This window comes from Phyllostomus hastatus, unplaced genomic scaffold (assembly GCF_019186645.2).
Source record: "Phyllostomus hastatus isolate PE091 unplaced genomic scaffold, TTU_PhHast_1.1 phas_contig_58, whole genome shotgun sequence".
NCBI classification, from domain to species: Eukaryota; Metazoa; Chordata; class Mammalia; order Chiroptera; family Phyllostomidae; genus Phyllostomus; species Phyllostomus hastatus.
The window spans coordinates 42183032-42202947 of NW_025333916.1; the positions used below are offsets into that span (position 1 = coordinate 42183032).

Below are 19916 nucleotides of genomic sequence, written 5' to 3' on the forward strand. Positions count from 1 at the left end.
CAGGCCAGCCCCGGTCTCTTCTGCTGCCCAGGACTGCATGTGGAGCAGTGCCACCGTGGGGCTTGGTGTGGGCAGTGGGGCCACTGGCTGGCTGGAGAACTTCGCACGTGAGGGCTGACAGGAAACCTCCTCTCACGAGTCAGTTCGTCTGGCCAGTGGCACTGAAGGGCCCTGTGGCTCATGCATTCAGAGCCTGAGGGCCCGGTGGGGAGGCGTCAGAAAACTCTGGTAGACATTAATGCCTGCAGCGTGCAGGATTTGAGTGTGTGTTTCCGGCCTCAATTTTATATAATTTTTTGGAAAAGTTGTCTTTTCTTTCATCCAGCAAGGATATCTTGAAACATCTGCTTTTGTCCTTGTGTAAAAGTCAGTAATGAGCCCAGGTCTCCTCCCTGGGGGATTTCTCTTCCTTTTGTGACAGCTTAGACTTTTAGTTGCAGAAAAAGCCTGCTCTTCCTCTCCTAAAGAGTATATTTCAAGGGCTGCAGCTCCCATAAAAAGCAGAGAAAATGGCCCTGCCGTTCCAAGAAGATGGGCCTATAGGCTCAAAACTGTCCCGGAACAAGGCTAGTGTCTGGACTGAGGGGAGAAGGATCACACTGAGAAGCAGGCTCCGGCCTAAAGCAGAGTTTAAAAGAGGAGAACTTCTAGACAACAGTTGTGTTCTGTAACTGCGTGGTTTTAGCAGTGTGTGGATGTCTGCACCTGACGAGCCGCTGACCCAGGTGTGAACCCACCTGCCGGAAGGGCTGTCGGGCCTGCCGGTCCCCACCCCCCAAGCAGTGCTAGTAGGATGTCGCCTCAGCTTCAGCTTTGCTGGGGGCCAGTTTGCCTCTGGCTAGAGCTGCCCCTGCCCAGCTTGCGGGTCACTAACCATGACATCTACCAAGCTCCTCTTTTTCTGGAAACCAGCAGCCCCAGCCCCACTGGCACCCTGGAGCACCCCTCATGCAGCAGATGAGGCAGGTCCTGTTTTGTTCAGGGCCTGGGTGACTCTCGTCAGCAGATTTGCATTAAATTCCCACGGTGACCAAAACTCGCCCATTCTTTTCGTTATTCACTATCAGTAATGACCCTGCTCCTTATTTTATTTCTGAGGTGCTTTCAGATCTGCACGTCAGCAGTATGCAATATGCTGTTTATCTGATTGGCCGAGCAAAGGCTTATGCCATCTGCTTTCATTAAATGTCTTTACATTTCTTTATTGGAAATGCAAGTGGTGAAATTCAAATGGTGAAGGACTTTTAAAATGAGATGGTTTTCTGACTAGAGATTCTGACAGGTTAGCTAGCACTCCCATCCCCTCACAAGAAGGAGTTTGAGAGGAAAAATGATGCTTGGAGTTTTGCCTTTGTTGACATAGCCACATTTTCCAATGATTCTGTAATGTTTTAACTGTTTTCAGAAACCACCCCAGGAATGGGCGGCACTCAGAGCTTCCCTGAGAGTGAGAAGAGCAAACGTGTGCCCATGCAGCCTCTGTCTGCACGTTTTGTTAGGTTGGATGGATGTACCAGGCCCCTCCCTCTCCTGCTCCCCCTTCGGGGGTGTAGAGGGGGCTGTTCCCTGCCAAACACGGCCCCTCAGCCTGGAGCACAGAGCAGAGAAATTGCTGTGTGTGCACCCAGCCCACACTCTGGCCTTCAACCCTCACACAAAGGTAGAGCAGTTGTTCCTCATGGAGCCCATTGTTTCTAGCTGAGTCTGTTTTAATTAATGCCAGTGATTGCATTGTGTTCTTTTATTCAGGGGTCCCCAGGTGGGCTGCAAGTGAAGGCTCCCCTGTGAATTGTGGAGGGGGGGGGCAGCATGAATGTGGAGGTCATTTATGTGCATTTTCTCAGGCAGCAAAGACCATGTGTTCTTCATTACAGTGTGAGAGCCGTGGGCCGCGCTCTGCTGGACCTCTGGTTGAATCTGGGGATTTTTTTTTTTTTTAAAGTTGGGGAAATTGATCTTTCTTCATCATCTTTTCTGTGTTCACTTCGTATTTGAAAGCAAACACAGAGTTCACATGTTTGCCTTTAAGGACCCACTGTGAACTGTGTCACTAAATTGTGAAATTTTGTGAAATCTGCTTCCAGTGTTTTCTTGCCATATTTCCAGCCGTCATCCTGCAAACTAGGGCCCAGTGCCTCCACCCAGCTTCTGACTTTTTAAAAAGATTCTTTCCCGTGTCCACATGAATGTGCATGACAGAGTGTGGAGTAAAGCCCTGGAGCCTGAGAGCACCCGAAGCCAGGTGTGTGCAGAGAAGTAGCCACTCACCGAGGATGCAGCGTCCAGTTCAAGTCTGAGTTTCAGTCCCCGATGACTGTCCATGCGCCCAGGAACCCAGAGTCACTGGCTCGCACAGGGAAGACAAGTGACACATGTGTAGCAGTAAGGTAGCTAGAATGAAAAACTAGAAGTCAGTTGGGTTTTCAGACACTTATTCACAAATTGCATGTAGATTTAAACTTGGAAAAATAGTCTAAAAAGATCTGCTATATTCTGAACCACCAAAAGCATCACCATATCTGGGCAGGTCAGTTTCCTGGAATTCCCCAGTTGACGCCCTAGCTTCGACTTACTCTTCACCATCATCAATCACTACACCTAGACGTGGAGGTGACGTGATCACTGTAAAATCTAGAGATGATGTGACCCTAGAAATGCACCTGGAAGAATAATTTACAGATTATCTTGCATTTTATGTGATCTTCAAGAGGATTTCTAGAGTGTCGTGTTCCTTTTTTGTGGTGGTTGTTGTTGTTATTTTTATTCCAACAAAAGTTCACCTTGAACCCAAAAGCAGGGGATCAAAATCCAGTTTTAAAAGCATAGAGATGAGAATCATTTACTCAAAATTTTGCTCCAGTTTATTCGAACCAACCTAGGCAGCAGTCCTAAGCTAACAACTTATTTGCTCTTCACTTCATAAGCAATTTATTGGTCTTATTTCCACATGTACATTTCCACCTTCCTGATGTGGTTGAAGAATCTCCTAAATAAAAACATGGTTTGCTGCATTGGATTCTTGATAAGATAGAGGTTTAGTAAGCCAGGTGTCCCTGATTAAATCCTGTCCCAGTCTGTTCTAACATAGTCTGATGGGATTACCTTCAGATTTCAGAAGCAACTGCCCCAAAGTGTCCTTGAATTATCTTTCTCTTGCACATCGAAACAACTGATAAACAGTTTCCGAAGTCCTTCCAGCCAGAGTTGTAAATGCGCACTTTGCCTCGGAAGTGAGCCCAGCTCTGCGTTGGGCTTACCCGAGTCAGACTGTACATGCTAGGCCATCACTGCACTGCTCACGCGACCGATATTTTCAAACACCTACAATGGACAGAAAGATGGAAACATCTTTCTTTAAAATGAACTCGCTAAATTTGTTCTTGGAGACTGTGGAGGAGAATTTGAAATGTGAGACAGCTGTTTATTGGAAAGTCTCCCAGTGCGGGCGGAATGCATGCATCCATGTGGCGGCCGTGCCTCCTCCGACGTGCTGCGGGGTCAGCACTGGTCCCACATGCTCGCGTTTGGCTGACGGCATGTGGTGTGGGGGGTGCCTGTCCCAGCAGACGTGCAGGGACTAGGGGAGCACTGAGACACGAAGCCCGGTCAAAGCGACCGGGCTTCACTGTCCCGACTGCTCTGTCTTCCCGCTGCTGGAACCTCGTCTCCCAGATGGGTCTGTGCACATCTCCCGGCTCCACTTAGCCCCGAATTCTAACGTGTCATTGGCTATTTCCTTTTCTCTGCAAAAATATAACTATTGCTTCATGTTCCTGTTAGGCTATCAGTTTACAAAGACCATTTCTGTTCCTTTCCCCAGCAGCCTGCTGAGGAATCAGTCATTGCACAATCAGGAAATGAAAGCCTTGTAAAAGGCCCAGTGCGTGACCCCCCACAGTGGGGTTGGAACTTGGCCCCGTTGCTTTTGAATGACCATTCGTCTGTAAAGGGATCCCTTTAAGGTGAAGGCAGGTTTTAAACTCTAGAGATCCAGCGTAAACGAGCAGCAAAAATCTCTGCCCTGCTGGAGCATGTTGTCGAGACCGTAGTGGCGGAGATACAACAGAGCCTGCAAGGGCATGGACAGACGTTGGTGGCGACACATTCAGAGTCCGATTCAGAGGCTGGCGTTTGTAACTCGGTGCACAGCCCTACTCAGCAATCCAGGTTGTACTCTAGAACAAGAGCAAACATCTTTAAGTCTTTACCATTCCAAAAATGAGGAGAGGGTTAAAGTGAAATTTGATCCTTCTTAGTCTGCATCTAGCAGGATATGGACTCTTTTCCTTTTCTTCTTACATTTTTTTAAAAAGTGCTTTATTAATCACAGATGTCTCAAATTTACAGTCTGGGAATAGCAAGCGATTTCTCCTCTCGCAGCAATTTCAGTGGTGTGTGTGCATGTGTGTGTATTCCATGGTGGAATTCTTTCCTGTGTGGGGCTGAGGGTCAGGGCTCCAGCTTTACCCTCCTTTCTTTAGCTTTTTCATTATTTTAAGAAGAAATCTAGCATGGACTTTGTGTGAACCCTGACTTCAGCCAAGAAGCCGTCTTCTTGGAGTTGTTTTCCTCCTCGAAATAAGGAGAGGTCAACTTACTGACTTTTCTCTCTTAGGGCTTCAGGCAGATCACAAATGACTTTCTCACACACACTTACTTAAACATCTTTTTAAATGGCTGTGATGTTCTGATTGTGTCTCTTTATGCTAAAATTTCCTCTGTCCCCTTCATAAGGGACAAGTTATTTTGAAAACAAAGTAACAGAGCGACTCATTCATCCTTCATACATCTAAAAATGGCTCTGAGTGTGTCTGAGCATGCTGGGCCTGTGACTACAAAAGTGACTGGAGCAAAGCCCCGTGTTCTGGGTACTCGCAGTTTGCATGCATACAGTGTAGTTAAGTCCTGGAAGACCGGGGAGGCCAGGAGGACGGTGCTTCAGCTGCCCTGCATTTGTAAATAGTGCTTGGCCGTTTGTAAAGCTCATTCATTCCCATGGCTTCACGTGATCTTCTTGCAGCCGTGTGAGATGAGGAAACTCAGATGCCAGCATTTCGGTGTGGGGTCGTGGCCGCTGAGTGGGAGAGCCGGGCACAGACTCAGACCCTTGACGAGTCCGGAGTTTCTCTGACATCCTTAATTGGTCTTCCATCTGGACCTCGAATCAGGGGAGCTTCCCCAAGCTGAAAAAAGGAAGGCACACTCCCAAGCAAAGCCGGGCCTGAGCTGCAGGCGTTCTTACCGAGGTGAAAGTTCATGTGCTGAAAAGCACAGCACTGAGTGTTCAGTATTTTTTCCAAGAGTGTGGAAGCTGAGGGGAATGTAACAGAGTGGCGGATGAGTTTTCCGCTCTGTTTCTCCAGCAGTTCATTCCCGTACTCTATTTCTGCCCGTGCGCCCCCACCACTCGTGGTGGGTAATATTCCTGTGCACACCACCCTCACTGAGGGGCAGCTAGCCTGGCTCTGTCTTGCAAGAAAGTGTTGTATAGTGCAGGCCATTACAAGACTAGCCTTGAGCTATTCCGAATTACCGTTCATAAGTAATAACTCATAAACTTGGAACTTCACTAAAAATAAACGTTACTAGTAGCTCATCTCAACACTGACGGGGGATGCCCCACAGCAAGACATCGCCATGCACGTGGGGCCTGAGTCATTGGGCAGGACTCGGAGGCCGGGACTTGGTCAGCAGCTGGCCATCGACTCGCTCATCCGCCCCATCATCATCCACTCCACATGCACCCTTTAGACCCCCAGGTTCTGCCACACAGCCTGCGGGCAGCGGGGCCAGTGGCTGTACACAAAGCAGGCCCAGCACCCTCCACCGTGAAGCCTGGAGTCAAGGTCACAGCGGCTCCCTGTCTTGACAGTTACTCAGCTGGGAAGGGGCTGTCCTGTAATGGTTTTATAGAGCTCTGGATGCAGGCTCTCTGCCCGAGGACCGCTCCTGTCATGGGCCCGAGCTGTCCGCAGTCCCATTCAGGGCAGAAATGCAAGGTCTCACGGGAAAGGCCCCCAAGCAGCACTTAGGCCCGAGCAGGCTCTGCAGACGCAGCGCATCTCAGCCACCAGGCGCTCTCCTGGGAAAGTCACCAGCTGCAGACAGTAATTTAAGCTCTTCCCAAGGAGACTTTCTAAAGCTGGTTGTTTACTGTGTGATTTACACTCTCCCTTAATGCTCAGTAACATCAGAAACTCAATCCTACTGGATGTCGTCAGGACCTGTTCACTTAATTTCAAATTTACAAGAGAGCAGTTGGGCTCATGAGCAAGGTCTGTTCTTCAGGTAACTAAAAGTAATAGCAGGCACCTTATTTCATCCTGTTAAAGATTGTATTTAAATAATTTTTAAGTTTTTAAAACTGCTTTATGCATTACATCACAATCCAGTAAAGAGTAGACAAATGGACTATTATAATCCATTGATTTTGGAAAAAAGAGTTTGTGTATTGAAAAGAAAGAAATAGAATACAATTTATTGGTTTTTCAGAGAATGTCAAAAGCATAAAGAATGGAACATTACTGTTAAAAACAAAGTGGAAGAGGAATCATTTATCTATTTTGCTTTTGGCTATTTTTTTTTTCATTCATCACCAGAATTGTGACAAGTGTATCAGATCTGCACCAGGACAAAATATCTGATGATCTGAGAGACATATGATGAAATTTCTCCTCTACATACTCTGACTTCTGAAACAAAATTGTTTTTCAAGATATAACTTAAAAATTGACAATAATTTCTTTTTTAGTTTATAATTGCAGTTAGGGTTTTTTCCTAGGTCAGAAATATTCCAGTTCCGTGAAATGATGCCACTTCAGCGATTTGATGGGGCGCAGCTCAGGGAGAGACGCGCTGCCGCCTTCAGAGCATCAGTCTGCCTGTAGCATCCTGAGCTCCGACGGGCAGCTCCTCCCCTTGCTGGCTCTGAGATGGCCCGTTCCTGGCCGAGTTTGTAATGCTCGGCCCGCCAGATGAGGAGCTATCTTTTGAACCTGCTTTCCGAAGTGCAGAGAACCAGATCCTACACAGCTGAACCCAGGGACAGAAGCTAAGAAACAACGTCTCTGATTTCTTTTTCTTTAGAACCAGTAGGTACAACCACCAACTCCTTTCCTAGGCAAGGCAAGATGTCCTAAGAATCATCCTCCTAAAGCCACAGGGCCCCCAAAGCATCACTGATTGACTGTAGTACTTGTGTGCTGCCTGCTGAGGCCTGCTGGGCCTGCTGGTCGGTGGAGAGGTCTGTACCTTCAGGGGTGGGGGTGCCCTGCCCACATTTCTCACCCCATCTAAGAGCCCCCTCACTTTTCTGTAACCCTGTGAGTGTTAGTGGACAAAGAGACTCAGAATTCCTCATAGGTGTCCTCTTTGCACTTAAAAGTCATGTTGTGTGCTGCATTGCTCCCATGCCAAAACCCGCCAGTTTCTCATGTTTAGGCACAGAAATACACGTGAAATTCATTTGCTGACTTAGGTGGTATTCCCCATTACTTCTGATGTCTGCATATTCTGCTTATGAGTGTTAAGACCTGTAATTGATGTAGTTTTATTAAAGTAGACAGCCTCAGTCTTTCTCCTGCCTGCCCCAGTCCCTGCAAGGCACAGCGGACTTCCCTCAGTGACACCCAGGCCCAAGTCAGCCTGCCCAGGATGGGGCCCCACCTCCACTCGTGTGCCACCTTCCTAGGTCTTTGTCCTGTGCAGTCATTCAGCTGAGGGCATACCCATTGAAGAAATGACTGTCCTTGAACTGTGGGCTGCGATTCAGCATGCTCTGTTTCTTTAGGCTGGAGATTTCTGAGGTTTCCTTTGGGTACTTAATAAGCACCTATCGTAGGTGAGGCCTGAGGCGTACATCAAGTAACAAACAGATGAGGCCCCTGCCCTCATGGAGCTTACACTCTCTAGCCCCTGAGCATCAGGCTGAGCTCATGCAAAGGCCAGCTTCAGTGCCGCCTCCTTCACAAAGCCCTCCGTGATCACTCCAGCCAGTTCCCTTTCTTCTCAGCCTCTAACAGTGTTTGGACTCGCTTCTAGCTTGTGCCCATTCTTGCCTGTGTGATAGTTATGCAATTCCAGAAAACACTATGTGGTGAGCCCCACGAGTAAAGGAAGTAGGTTTCATTCATCTCTGCCCAGTGGCGAGTACAGGGCTCGGCTCTGAGTCACAGCATACTAAATGACTGTGAAATATGTCACTGTGCCTTGCTAATAGTACTTTAAAAAAAAACTTCAGTTGAATAAATTATCATCTGCTATATGGATTACTCAAACCTTCCTCTTCCTTTGGTCCTTCCTGTTGTCACTAGCACCAAGAGTTTCCAAGGCGAGGGACCGGGTCTCCTTCGTTTGCCTTTTCTCAGTCCCTGAGACAGTCCCTCAGAAGTACTTACTTGATAAATACCACCTTAATGGTGGCATTCTTTTCTGCCTCGTCCAGATGGTACCTGAGGAAAATAAGACTAATGTGGAAATGTTTTAGTAGTAACTCATTTAAAAAAAAATTAAAAATGTGTATAAAAACATATAGAGGGGGAAAGATTATTACTCTTCAACAGAATGCTATTCTGATTAGTTTTGAACCAAAGTCAGCCCCTGAGAAAATCTAGATTCTTAAGATTCAAGATCCTGCTTAAAATGCCGCATCTGTTTATGGAAGATTATACCCTCTGCCGCTCGAGGTTGGGCCGGGACAGCCACAGGACAGCAATTAGACGGGCTTCCGCTGTCTCGTCCTGGCGTCTGGAGCATGAGTGGGAAACTGCCGTGACTCTCGCTGTAATCACAGGATTGGGGGGAATTAACGCCCTTTCTTTCTACCTGCGTCGCATAATGGTCCGCGGTGCCAGCGGAGGTAAATGCAGCTAGTACAGGTGTCCATGTGAAAAGAATCTTCAATGGATTTGTTTTAGTTTATTGTGAAGACTTCAAAAGATTCAGAAAGTAGCAAGCATAGTAAATGATCTCCTTCCTCATGCCATTTCCTAAAGTAAAGTGTTTACTCCAAAATGGAGTAAACACAGTGAAATACTGTGGTGAAGTTCCAGATCAGAGCACTCGGGAAAGGGCCAGGGTTCGGTTTGTGGACCCTGGTTTTCAATTTGTAAATTAATTTACGCCTCACATAGCTCCATGGGTCCGCTGAGTATCAGCTGTAACCTAAGTTTTATATATTTCCTTTGTTCTCCTGAAAAATCATCCACTCGGGGTTGACTGTATTTCATTTTTAAGATCCAATAAGAAGATTGGATATATTTTCTGTACAGCATTTTGGTTGGGGAAGAACTCCTCCTCCTTGCATATTTCTTTTAAAAATGTGTTGTTGTTTTGTTAATTGTTGCTGGTGTGTACTCCAGCGTGTGAAGTAACTTCGCTGAGGCTGAAAGCAAAGATGCGCACATCTGTGTGGTTTCCAAGTCTGGCTGCGAACAAGGGGTCGTGACTGGGTCTCCCAGGACACCCCTCGGCTTTGCCACAGCCACTGTGTGCCTTTGACACTGAACTTGCCAGAAGGCTGCCATCTGCCACAAAGTCTGACCCGGTCAAATCTAGACTGATTTACATGCACACACATAAGTACATTCATTTATTGAGTTGTACTTTTATTCACTGGGAGTGAATCAGGCTAGTAACATTTACCCATCAGGATTAGTTTTTAATTTCCTTTAAGTTCTTCTTTAAACCATTCTTTCTTATTTTTCGTTTATCCAGAAAATGGGTAAAAATAATTAAACATTCTGTCTGCCGATGTCTGTGGCCTTTTAAGTGATACTGACAGTTTAAATCTGTGATAATACTACTGGATGGGACACTTGGGGTTTCTTGGAAGGGGCAGAACATCTTGAGTAAAAGCATCTCTAGCGTAACTCAGGTTTGGTAAACATTTGAAAAGTGTGTGTCCCAGGGATGGGTGGGCCTTCTGTGATGTTTCTGCACGGTAGGGTGAGCCGGTGGGTGCAGCTTTCAGCCGTCCCTCGATCTCCACATTCACCCGGCGCTGCTGAGGCTTGTGGGCAGAATGGCTCCACTTGGACATTTGGGAGCGTTCTCGAGCCATTCAGTCATGCTTGCTATCTCTCTGTCATCCCTTCAGACTCGCTGTCCGTCTCCAGCAACGATGCCAGCCCACCTGCCTCCGTGGCCTCCCTTCAACCCCACATGATGGGGGCCCAGAGCTCCCCGGGCCCCAAGCGCCCGGGCAACACTCTGCGCAAGTGGCTGACGAGCCCGGTGCGGCGTCTGAGCAGCGGCAAGGCGGACGGGCACGTGAAGAAGCTGGCGCACAAGCACAAGAAGAGCAGGGAGGTCCGCAAGAGCGCCGACGCTGGCTCGCAGAAGGACTCCGACGACAGCGCGGCCACCCCCCAGGACGAGACCGTCGAAGAGGTCAGGACCCCGGTCGCAGGCATAGCTGCTGGTCGGGCGACAGCTCTCGTTTGCTTCTGTGTTCTGTGTGTGCCTGGAGGTGTCAGGGAGCCCACCCAACTCCCAGTGTGGGGACAAGCTCCAGGAAGAGCTGCTTCCATGTCGGCAGGGTCATGAACAAATCAGAGGACCGTGACCCTCCCTCCCAGAGCCTGTGCACCCCAGGCCTGCTCCAGAGCAAGCGGGTGCCATGCCACCGCAGCCCTTCTCCTCCTCATTCAACTAGGGCGAGATCAGGGGGTGCCGACCAGTCCTGGCCTGTGCTGCCCAAGGTTTGAGCAGCCACAAAGATTTAGTGAGGTTAGCACGAGACCCCGGGAGCAGCACATTGCAGGGAACGCACCAGTGTCAGACGCGGAAGGACTAGAGAAATATGTGCATCGTCCAATTATTCCCCTACCACCATACTCACACTCACATCTGTCCTGAGTAGGAAATGCCCCGATAATTCACTTCGCTAACCCAGTGGTGAACACCGGGTTAGCCCCATGTCTTCAAAGACAAAATGTATGTCGGTCAGCCAGGGATTTTTTTTTTTTTTCATTTCCTTTTGTCAGGGACAAGGGGACTTTAAATTATACCTTAAACAAAATTCTTTCCTGATCCCCAAGTTGGGCCAGAAGCCCTGGTGGTGTCGGCGAGGGGCCCACGGAGTTTTTCACCGGGCCCACCAGGATCGCTCATAGACTCGAAAAGAAAGGGGCAGATGGAGAGAAAAGACAAGCTCTGTATCATTTAATTTATTTTGCAGATACGGGTTTTCTGCTCCCTTTTTCCCTGGGCATGTTCTGCCACGAGTTTGCATTGGGATGTGTGATTCATGTTACCCCATTTTTTCTAAATCTGTGTTCTTTTAGCAGAAATAATACTGAAATTTTTTCTTAAAGTAAGAATAGAGGAATATTCATGAGATAATTCAGATTCTTAAAAATGCACCTTGGATTGCATTTTTTATGCCATTATTATTTCCATGAAGTTTGTTCCAGCAAGATACCGAAAGTGAGGAGAGCATGGGCCAAAGGACCTGAATCACTGTGACGGTTATGGTTCAAATTTTTAACGTTTTTTTTTCCTTCTTGAAGATGAGATGATGTGTTCAAAGCCTAATGGATACCATTGGCAGCCCCTTCAAAAGGCACACTCAGTGGCTCTTCTCTCGTCCAAGTTGGCAAGCGAGGTGGCCGGGTTGCAGGAAGGGATGCGAAGTTACCTCCAGGGTTGGAAAGAGCTTGTTGCTGCGACCCATCCGAGTTTCTGTCCAGGCCGAGTTTTTCCAGTTAACCCCTCAGGGCTCGTTTCTGTGAACTGACACGGGCAATCAGGGCCTGGAGTGTAACGAGCGAATGTTGATTCCATTTCAGAGGGGCCGCAACGAGGGCCTGAGCAGCGGCACGCTCTCCAAGTCCTCGTCCTCCGGCATGCAGAGCTGCGGAGAAGAAGAAGGGGAGGAGGGGGCCGACGCCGTGCCTCTGCCCCCGCCCATGGCCATCCAGCAGCACAGCCTGCTCCAGCCAGACTCGCAGGACGACAAGGTAGGCGGCCAGGCTGCCCGCACGAGGGGAGGGCCGTGCAGTAGCTGCCCTGCTCCAGCCTCCTTGCAGGACATAGGTGACTCGGGGGCTGTGCAGGGGCAGCTGGGAAGCGTGCTGCGTTTCCAGGCAGATTCTACTGGTTTTTACCCCAAAACCTTTGTGGATGATAGAGTCCAGCTAGACTAAGTAATAGGCCGATGTGTATAGTTTCTCATACACGTGCGTTTGTATTCATGGTATCACAGTAATTGCTACTTTTTAAATAATGTTCTTTTTTTTTTTTACTGTCCTGACCAGGGTCCCCGAGAGAGCAGAGAGTCACGCGCAGTCTGCGTGACTGCGTTCTCACTGAGCGTTAGGCCTTCTTGTTCTCCCCGTTAGATGTTTTTGCTCAGGGGTGTTGGTTCAGACGAAATGCTGTTGCCGTCCACCCCCTTTCTCCCACGTGCCAGGAACCGGGACGGCTCTGGACTGTGGGGATAGGCGTCCAAGGGCCAGAGTCAGTTCAGAACCTGCTCCTTGGATCAATGCGGAGGCTTCAAGCCAAGTCAGTCTTTCCTCGCTGTGTCTTAGAGTCCGTACATAATCTATAATTATTTAATATGTCCCGATTGTAGAACCCTAAAATATCAAAAAGGAAACCTGATGGCTGGCTTACACGGCCTCTTGCATCCTGGCCCATTGTGCTCCTCCCAATTGTCCGGTGTTGAAAACCGTGCTGTGAAGTCATGACTGGTGATTTTTATTTTTTAATTTTTTGGCAATAACTGTTCTAGGAATAAAACAGATGTCTGCATCAGTTTTCTCCATCCTTCCCCATTTTCCTTTCCTGGCTCCCTCCTCAGTGCTATCACGATCCCTTGCTAAGTTGCCTGTTTTATGGCGGGGGTCAGCCAGGGCCCAGTGATTGACAGCTGACGAGGCAGATCACACAGAAGTCCAACCTAAGGCAGATATTTCTCCAGCGCCTTTGCTGTAGAACTCACCTCCTCCCTTTGTGGCGCTCAGTACACAGGCAGGGAGCTGCAGGTCTGGGCGGAAGGATGTAGCTTGGGTTTGCATCTGAAGTTTGGGGCGTGCCCCGTGTTGTTGGGGGTGGGTGGGACCCGAGATGAGAGGAGGACCTCACCCCCCCGCTGCCCACAGTGGACTCAGCAGGAAACTGGGCTGCGTTGTTTCTCTGACAATTCCGAAGCTGGTGTGTAGTTTTTGAAGCTGTCCCATTCTTCAAAAGCAGAAAACTGAAATGGCTTGAATTCGGACAGTAGACAAAAGTGAGGTGCTAAACCTGGCTATTTACCAAATAAGAGCATGTTTCTCTGCTTAAACCGGGGGTCACACTGTATTCTTCTGTTTGCTAAAATCATTTATTGGTTAGTTGTTATCTCACTAGGTATTGTCAACAGCAATTCTTCCTTTACAAAAATTTATAGTGATTGTTCCCAGAGAGTATATTATCTTGTGACTAATATTTTGTTTTGTTCTGTTTTCTCTTTTTGTAAACTTTCACTGCAGCATTATGTTGATTTGTGTTCTGTGTCTGTTTTGGCTCAGTTTCCTTACCTCTCCATTTGAATTTTTTTCCTTGTTTTCTTCACCTCATATTCCAGATTCCATTAGACCAAGCCAACATTCGTTTTGCAAAGCGCATACCTGAGTCCACATACGTAACAGCCTCGTTGTAAATGCATAAATCCATTTCTGTCTGCTGTGAGAAGCGCGTCGTTAGGACAGCTAGCTGTGTGTCGCATGCATCTCTGCTGTCCTTAATATGAAGCGAGGTTCATATTACACCCCCTTCTAGTTTCCAATCAGTGAACAGCGCAAGTAATCTGCAAACACACCCTGTTTGCTAATTACTGAACTTGAACTCAGTAGCCCTTCCCCCAGATCCTTAACTGTCACCCCTGTGCACCCTGATTCTAGCCGTAAACGGCATCTGGTAGCTTGTGCGGCCACAGATCTTCTGTACTCTGCACTAATCATTGGGGAAGTGGATGGCACAGAAAATGGTGAGCGCGTCCCCCTCCTCCCTGTCTGGTCAGCGCACCCTGGTTCCTTTCCTTTCTCATTTCTTTCTTTTAACCCCATAAGCATAGTAAAGCCATTTTTAGTATCTTGTTTTGTTTCCTGGTTATTTAAGGATTCACTCATTAGACCTTAACCCTTCCATGCTCCCACTGGTCAGACCCTGTATTTTTTTCCTCCTCCGCCAATAGCCTAGCCAGTGGCTGGCAAACGCTGTAGCTAGAATTTCCCTGTGCCCAGTCGCCTCTCTGAAAAACACTATGATGTTACATGACTGCGGATTAAAAACAGACATTGTCTGCTTTCCACATGTATCCGAGACAGGTTTTATTTAATATTTCATGTCAGAATATTGTAAATTTAAAAGGATGACTTTAAATAAATGCAAACAAAGACAAACTTGTGGTCTTTCTGTCTGGAATTACTTTTTAAAAAGCTTGAGCTTGCAGGAGAATTTACTGTCTGTCCAGTGACTAACATAAGGCGTTCCCCTCCCCCCTCCCTTTCTCTTTCTTAACTTCTTCCATAGGCCTCTTCTCGGCTCTTAGTCCGCCCCACCAGCTCCGAAACGCCGAGTGCAGCCGAGCTTGTCAGTGCAATTGAGGAACTCGTGAAAAGCAAGATGGTAAGGCTCCCCAGAGAAAGTCTGAGCTTCGGAAGCTGCTCCACGGCACTGCTGCAAGTGGATGTGCCCTTGGCCGTGTGTCGCTCTGGGCTACAGAAGGAGTCTGACGTCCTGCTCAGTTTGGGGTCCCCAAGACCATCCTCAGGTTCAATAGTTCACTTGAGGGACTGAGAACTTTAGAAAAGCCACAGTTGCACTATACTGCATGGAAAGACACGGATTAAAATCAGCCAGGAAGGAGATGTGGGGCAGGGCCCAGGAAGGTTCTGGGTTCAAGCCGCCCATTGTCCTCACCCAGTGGAGTCAGTGTGGACAGTGCTGACGTCCCCTAGCGACAATGTCTGGCATTATGTACAGAGTGTTGCCAACCAGGGGCATTTACCCAGGTGTTGGTATTCAGACATTTATGGGGGCTCAGTCACGTGTACAAGATTGACTGCTTGCATGGCTCACCTTTGACCCATGCCCCTCCAGAGATCAAGATAACACATGGCTCAAAGCCCCCACCAAAATTACATTGTTAGCATACCCATCTTGGCCCAAAGCCCCCAAGTGAGGTACCTCCCAAGTGAGGTACCTCCTGGAGCCAAGGTTGATCCTTTCCTTCACCTACATTGTCTTCAGTGTCGGCCCCTTCGTAACAAATGTGGTTAATTCCAGTCTTGTGTAAGGATGTGGCCATAGTCACTGGTTACTCACATAGGTTGACACTTTCCTTTTGCTGTCTCCAAGATCTTCCGTTTGGATTTACAGTGTGTGAGAGAGGACACACATTTGCAGTGTATGTGATGGTTATGTGCAGGCTTTACTTCTTAGTGACTTCTGCATTGTCAGTTGGTCGACACAGATTCCTTTATTAAAGCCCAAAGCAGGTGTTGATTTTTTGAAGTTAGACAGGTGTGCATTGCTTCTGATTCAAATATTTCCGTGTTTCTTCAGTGTTCCTAACTACAAAGTGGAAAAATCACTAATGGTAATTACTTTTTAGAGTAGTATATTATACTACCCCGTAGAGTTATTTAACGTCTTTTAAAAGTCACCTCTCCCAAACTAAAAGCCCCCGACCTCTCCCACCAGTCCGGTCTGCAGAGGTAGCCACTTTGAACCATTGGGCACGTTTCCGTCACGGTACAGGCACACGTGGCTGTGTGTGTGCGCGTGCCTTTTCTTTCAAAATGGACTCATTCGGGCTTTAAAATTCTCAACTATCTTAAGGATCTTCTCATGTCAGGACCTATAGATTTATCTCAGTCCTTTTACTAACTGTATAATATTCTACTAATGGATTCAGTGATAATACCACCAAGGGCTTATTCTAAACTAGGAGCTATTCTAAGTGCCAAGCATGTTTTAATGTAAATACTCCCCACAATAGCTTTATTAGGTAGGCACACACAGCTGTTATCCCATTTTACAGATGCAGAAACTGAGGCACACAGAATGTTTAAAAATCTGGCTGGCTAATAAAGGACAGAGACATGATCATACTATAATTTGTTTAAAGAAATTTCATACTAATATATATTAAGTTGTTTTTTCAGCTTTTTACTATTATAAATATCCACGCTTGTTGTGTCTGTGATTATTCACGTATCTGTAGGATGAATTTTTAGCACTGGAGTTGCTACATCAAAGGGTATATACTTTCTAAGTTAGAAATGTATTTTCCTTCAGTCAGTATGGTAGGTACCATATACATCATTCCAATTTCTTCTCCAACTCCTAACCAGCTTCTAATGAAACTAGTTAACTGGGACAAATAGGAAGTATATCAAGAAAACCTCAGACTGACACTGTTGCCCTGCCGTACCTGGAATGCCCCCTCGGGTAGTCGTGCTGTCTTCTGAAAAGGATGCAGTGGGCTTGGCAGTTAGACAGGAAGTTAGACAAGGAGGGCTGCTGGGAGTTGGCAGATAACTCAAGAACTTGACTCCATGGTCAAGAATTTGGGGTCATGTCAGTGTGAATTGAGTTAAAGCACATCCTGGCTGTCTCTTTGACAGAAGTTGATTAATAATTCAAACAAAGGATGCTCAAATTGTATTCAGTGAGTTTCAAGCATCCTTAAACATTTTTAAAACAGCCATTCATCACATCAATTATATATAACCATTAAAGTCAGTCTTGTCTATGAATTGAAGTAGCATTCCCAAGGAATGCTGTATGGCAACATTTTGTCAGCTTGCTAGTCACTATTCTACACATTTAAATTGCGTTCCATCTTGAGTGGTCTGAGATTCATTTGTAGTTAATTTAGATAGACTTCCAAATGGAGAGGAGTTCTACGGCTTATCTCTTTCAGCTCTTACTTGCTTATTCCCCCTTTCCAGTTCTACTCCTATATGTCTCTTCCTAACAAAGTTATTAGTACTGTGGGAAGGGCATAGGTTTTGGAGTCAGGTAGACCAGGGTTCAGACTCTCCCACTTAGTGCTGCAGCCACTCGAACTTGTCCTTCAGCGGTGAACTGGGGATCATGAAGTGCGGCTTGTTCTACTTCTAAGGGTTGCATCATGTGGGCATTCACGCATGCCTCCTCTTCCCCGTTGGAGAACCATACTTGTGTTTGTATGATGGACTCACCCCTTCTTCATCGTCCATGGAATGTAATCTAGATTCTGCCTCTTTTTCTGGTCCAAGAGAAACATAACTTGGTATTAATGTCCTGTCACTAACTCTCTAATGACAAACAGGAGCTACTCTTTGTCGATACCAACTCAATGCAATCATTTAATATTCTTCCCCCCATTCTGGTCCCTGTGACTCTTGAGTTACTCCTGCCTGTCTTACCACGTGCTATAGATCCTTAGTCATCACATTTGTCTTCTTGGGTGGGGGGGGGGGTCTGTAGGCTAGAGCGCCTCCCTGACAGGATTGGAAGACTGGCCGGTTCATGCCTCAGAAGCTGTGTGCAAATGGATCGGACTGGGGAGGATAAGGGGGAAAGTGCTCAACGGTTACATAATCGTGGAACAGAACCTCTTCACCCAAAAACCTGAGGATTCGATCCAGAAAGTCAGAGTCCCCCAGAAACCTGCTCCCTGGGGTTTGCCCCTCTCTCTCGTCCCCACGTTCCTGATCCAGCCACCACTCAGAGGCAGCGTGTCCTTCCGCAGCATCTCTGACACAGCAGCAGCAGTGGACAGCCACAGTGGCTGTCTGAATTTGACTTTGGGGTTTTCTTCTTTGCATTAATCTAAATTTTAAGAAAGATACAAGAAAGAATGACAATTCATGAAGTAAATATATAACTCAAGGTAGTAGAACAATAACAAAATAAAGCAAAGAAGAAAGAATGAGTTCGTAGAGATAAAAACAGGAATCACTGAGTTAGAAAACAGAAAAATAGTAAAATAATAAAGCCAAAACTTTGTTCCTTCAAAAATATATATATCAGGTAAGCTCCTGAAGAAAATAGAAAGAAAGCACAAATTCACAAAATGAAAAATGATGAGGGATCATTAAACTGAAGAAATTGAAGCAGTCATAACACATTACTTTGTTCAACTCTTTGAAAGTAAATTTGTAAACCTGGACAAAACAGACAATTTTTAAGAGATGTAATTGACCAAAACCTCAGAAGAGAAAATAGCTGTACAGATCCGTCTTCATCTAAGAAACAGAGAAAGCTGACAAAAACCTACCCGCCAAAACACCACCAGACCCAGAGGACTTCACAAGTAATTTATCTGAGTGTGTCAAGTCCCAGGCATTTCGGGTCCGATCCAGCTTTGTGGTGCAGGGAGTGGACGGCGTAAATGTGACGGGAACTCATAACCCCGGCTGCGCCCTGTGTGGGTGTCTGCACCCGTGTCTCTGCCTGGATGCCCACCCATGTCTGGGCCAGACAGCCCATCCCCCAGCTATAGTAGACCAGCCTCACAGACATCCCCGACCCCAGGAGTTGACCTCATCCCTCCCTCCTCAGAGAGAGGGTGCCTCTGGGGCATGTCTCTTTCCTTTTTTTTCTCACCATTCAAGTGAACAGAGTTAAAACTGAGGAGCTTCAGCTGTTTCCTTGCAAATCTAGATGGGAGACAGTTCAGGCCTTCCTCCCCCTCATTCTTCACACTCTAGCCTCTTGCCAAAGACCTCCAGAACCAAGGAACGTGGTCAGGCTCTGCTGCTCACTGCAAAACACTTGCTTCCAGTAAAGGTCAATAGCAAATTCTTTAAAAATGAGAGGGTTGTCTGCTCGTTAAACCCTGTTCCTCAACTGTCTTCCCTAAGTCAGAGCAGCACTTGAAGTGTTTCCACAGCTCCGTGGGTGTGGTGTGTGGTGGGCAAGACTGCACGTATGGACGTTGTCCTCTGAGCTGTGCCTGGTGATGGAGTCGGCATCAGCCTGTCCTCTAAAGGGGAGAAAATGGGACAAGTGTTAGAGGTTTGGTTTGATAGGAAATACTGTGTTCTTGCAGTTTGTACTGGGCTTTTTGTTTGAAGATAAGTTGATCGCATTTTTCCAGTTCAGTCGCCAAGTACTTCTTGATCATCTCTGTATGTCCAGCTGGGTTGCTTTGGAACTTCTAAAACTATAACCTATATTTTGTGAATTCAGGCTAAGGAAGAAAATGGGTATGTACCAATTAGAAAGTAATCGATTGCAAATCATTGTCACACTAATCCAAGGAAAGATGTCACCAATACTTAGAGATGTATTGATCACCCACAAAGCTTTGCTGGAGGTTCTCCAGGAGGTACAACAACAAAAACTGTTACCTGAAAAAACTGAAATCCTGGGAATGGGGCAGGGGTGGGGGGGCGGCAGATAGAAGCAGGGAGCTCTCCACTAGCAGTCGAGGCCAGCTCGGCAACTGCTTCCTCCAGGAGAGAGAGGATGGCAAGAACGGGTGTCCCGGAGATAGGTACTGTTTTTAGCTGAGTGGTCTGTGTGCCCCAAAGTGTGGGTCAAGGCTTCATAGGTGATCAAGAACTGAACCAGTTTTATTTAAACTAAAACATAGGCAGCTGATACTGTTGCATGGGCCACCAAGGCTCATGGGTGGATGTATCATGATCATGCTTCTGTTCTGCAGGAATGTAACCGAAAATTGCTGGATTTAAAATGGGTGTGGTGCTCTGATGTAAACACGTTGTATGTTTTTCTAATTATGTGCGATCATGAATAGACTATATCAGTGTATATAAATTCACTTTTTTTTTCCATTTTAACTTTCCTTTTTTACCCAGCTCCTCTTACTCGGTGTTAAAATTAACATTGAGGGGAGTTGTTATTAAATACTGTGCAACTTCACAAACACAGAGTTTCTAACTTTGTGGGCAGGCCTTCTGTATCTCCCCAGT

The 19916-nt window shown here is 46.8% G+C and overlaps 1 protein-coding gene across 10 annotated transcripts in view; it reads left to right on the forward strand.

Annotated features, from left to right (window-relative positions):
* TRIO (trio Rho guanine nucleotide exchange factor) overlaps positions 1 to 19916 on the forward strand; it is a 325844-nt gene that overhangs the window by 275375 nt on the left and 30553 nt on the right. For 8 of the 10 annotated variants that reach the window (XM_045848128.1, XM_045848129.1, XM_045848136.1 and 5 more), the window contains exons 35-37: positions 10097 to 10389; positions 11790 to 11960; positions 14518 to 14613. In XM_045848128.1, coding sequence (XP_045704084.1) covers positions 10097 to 10389; positions 11790 to 11960; positions 14518 to 14613 — 560 coding nt within the window. Of the gene's footprint in view, positions 1 to 10096; positions 10390 to 11789; positions 11961 to 13570; positions 14319 to 14517; positions 14614 to 19916 lie in introns of those variants that run through there. The other 2 variants (XM_045848137.1, XM_045848130.1) reach the window with 2 other exon arrangements.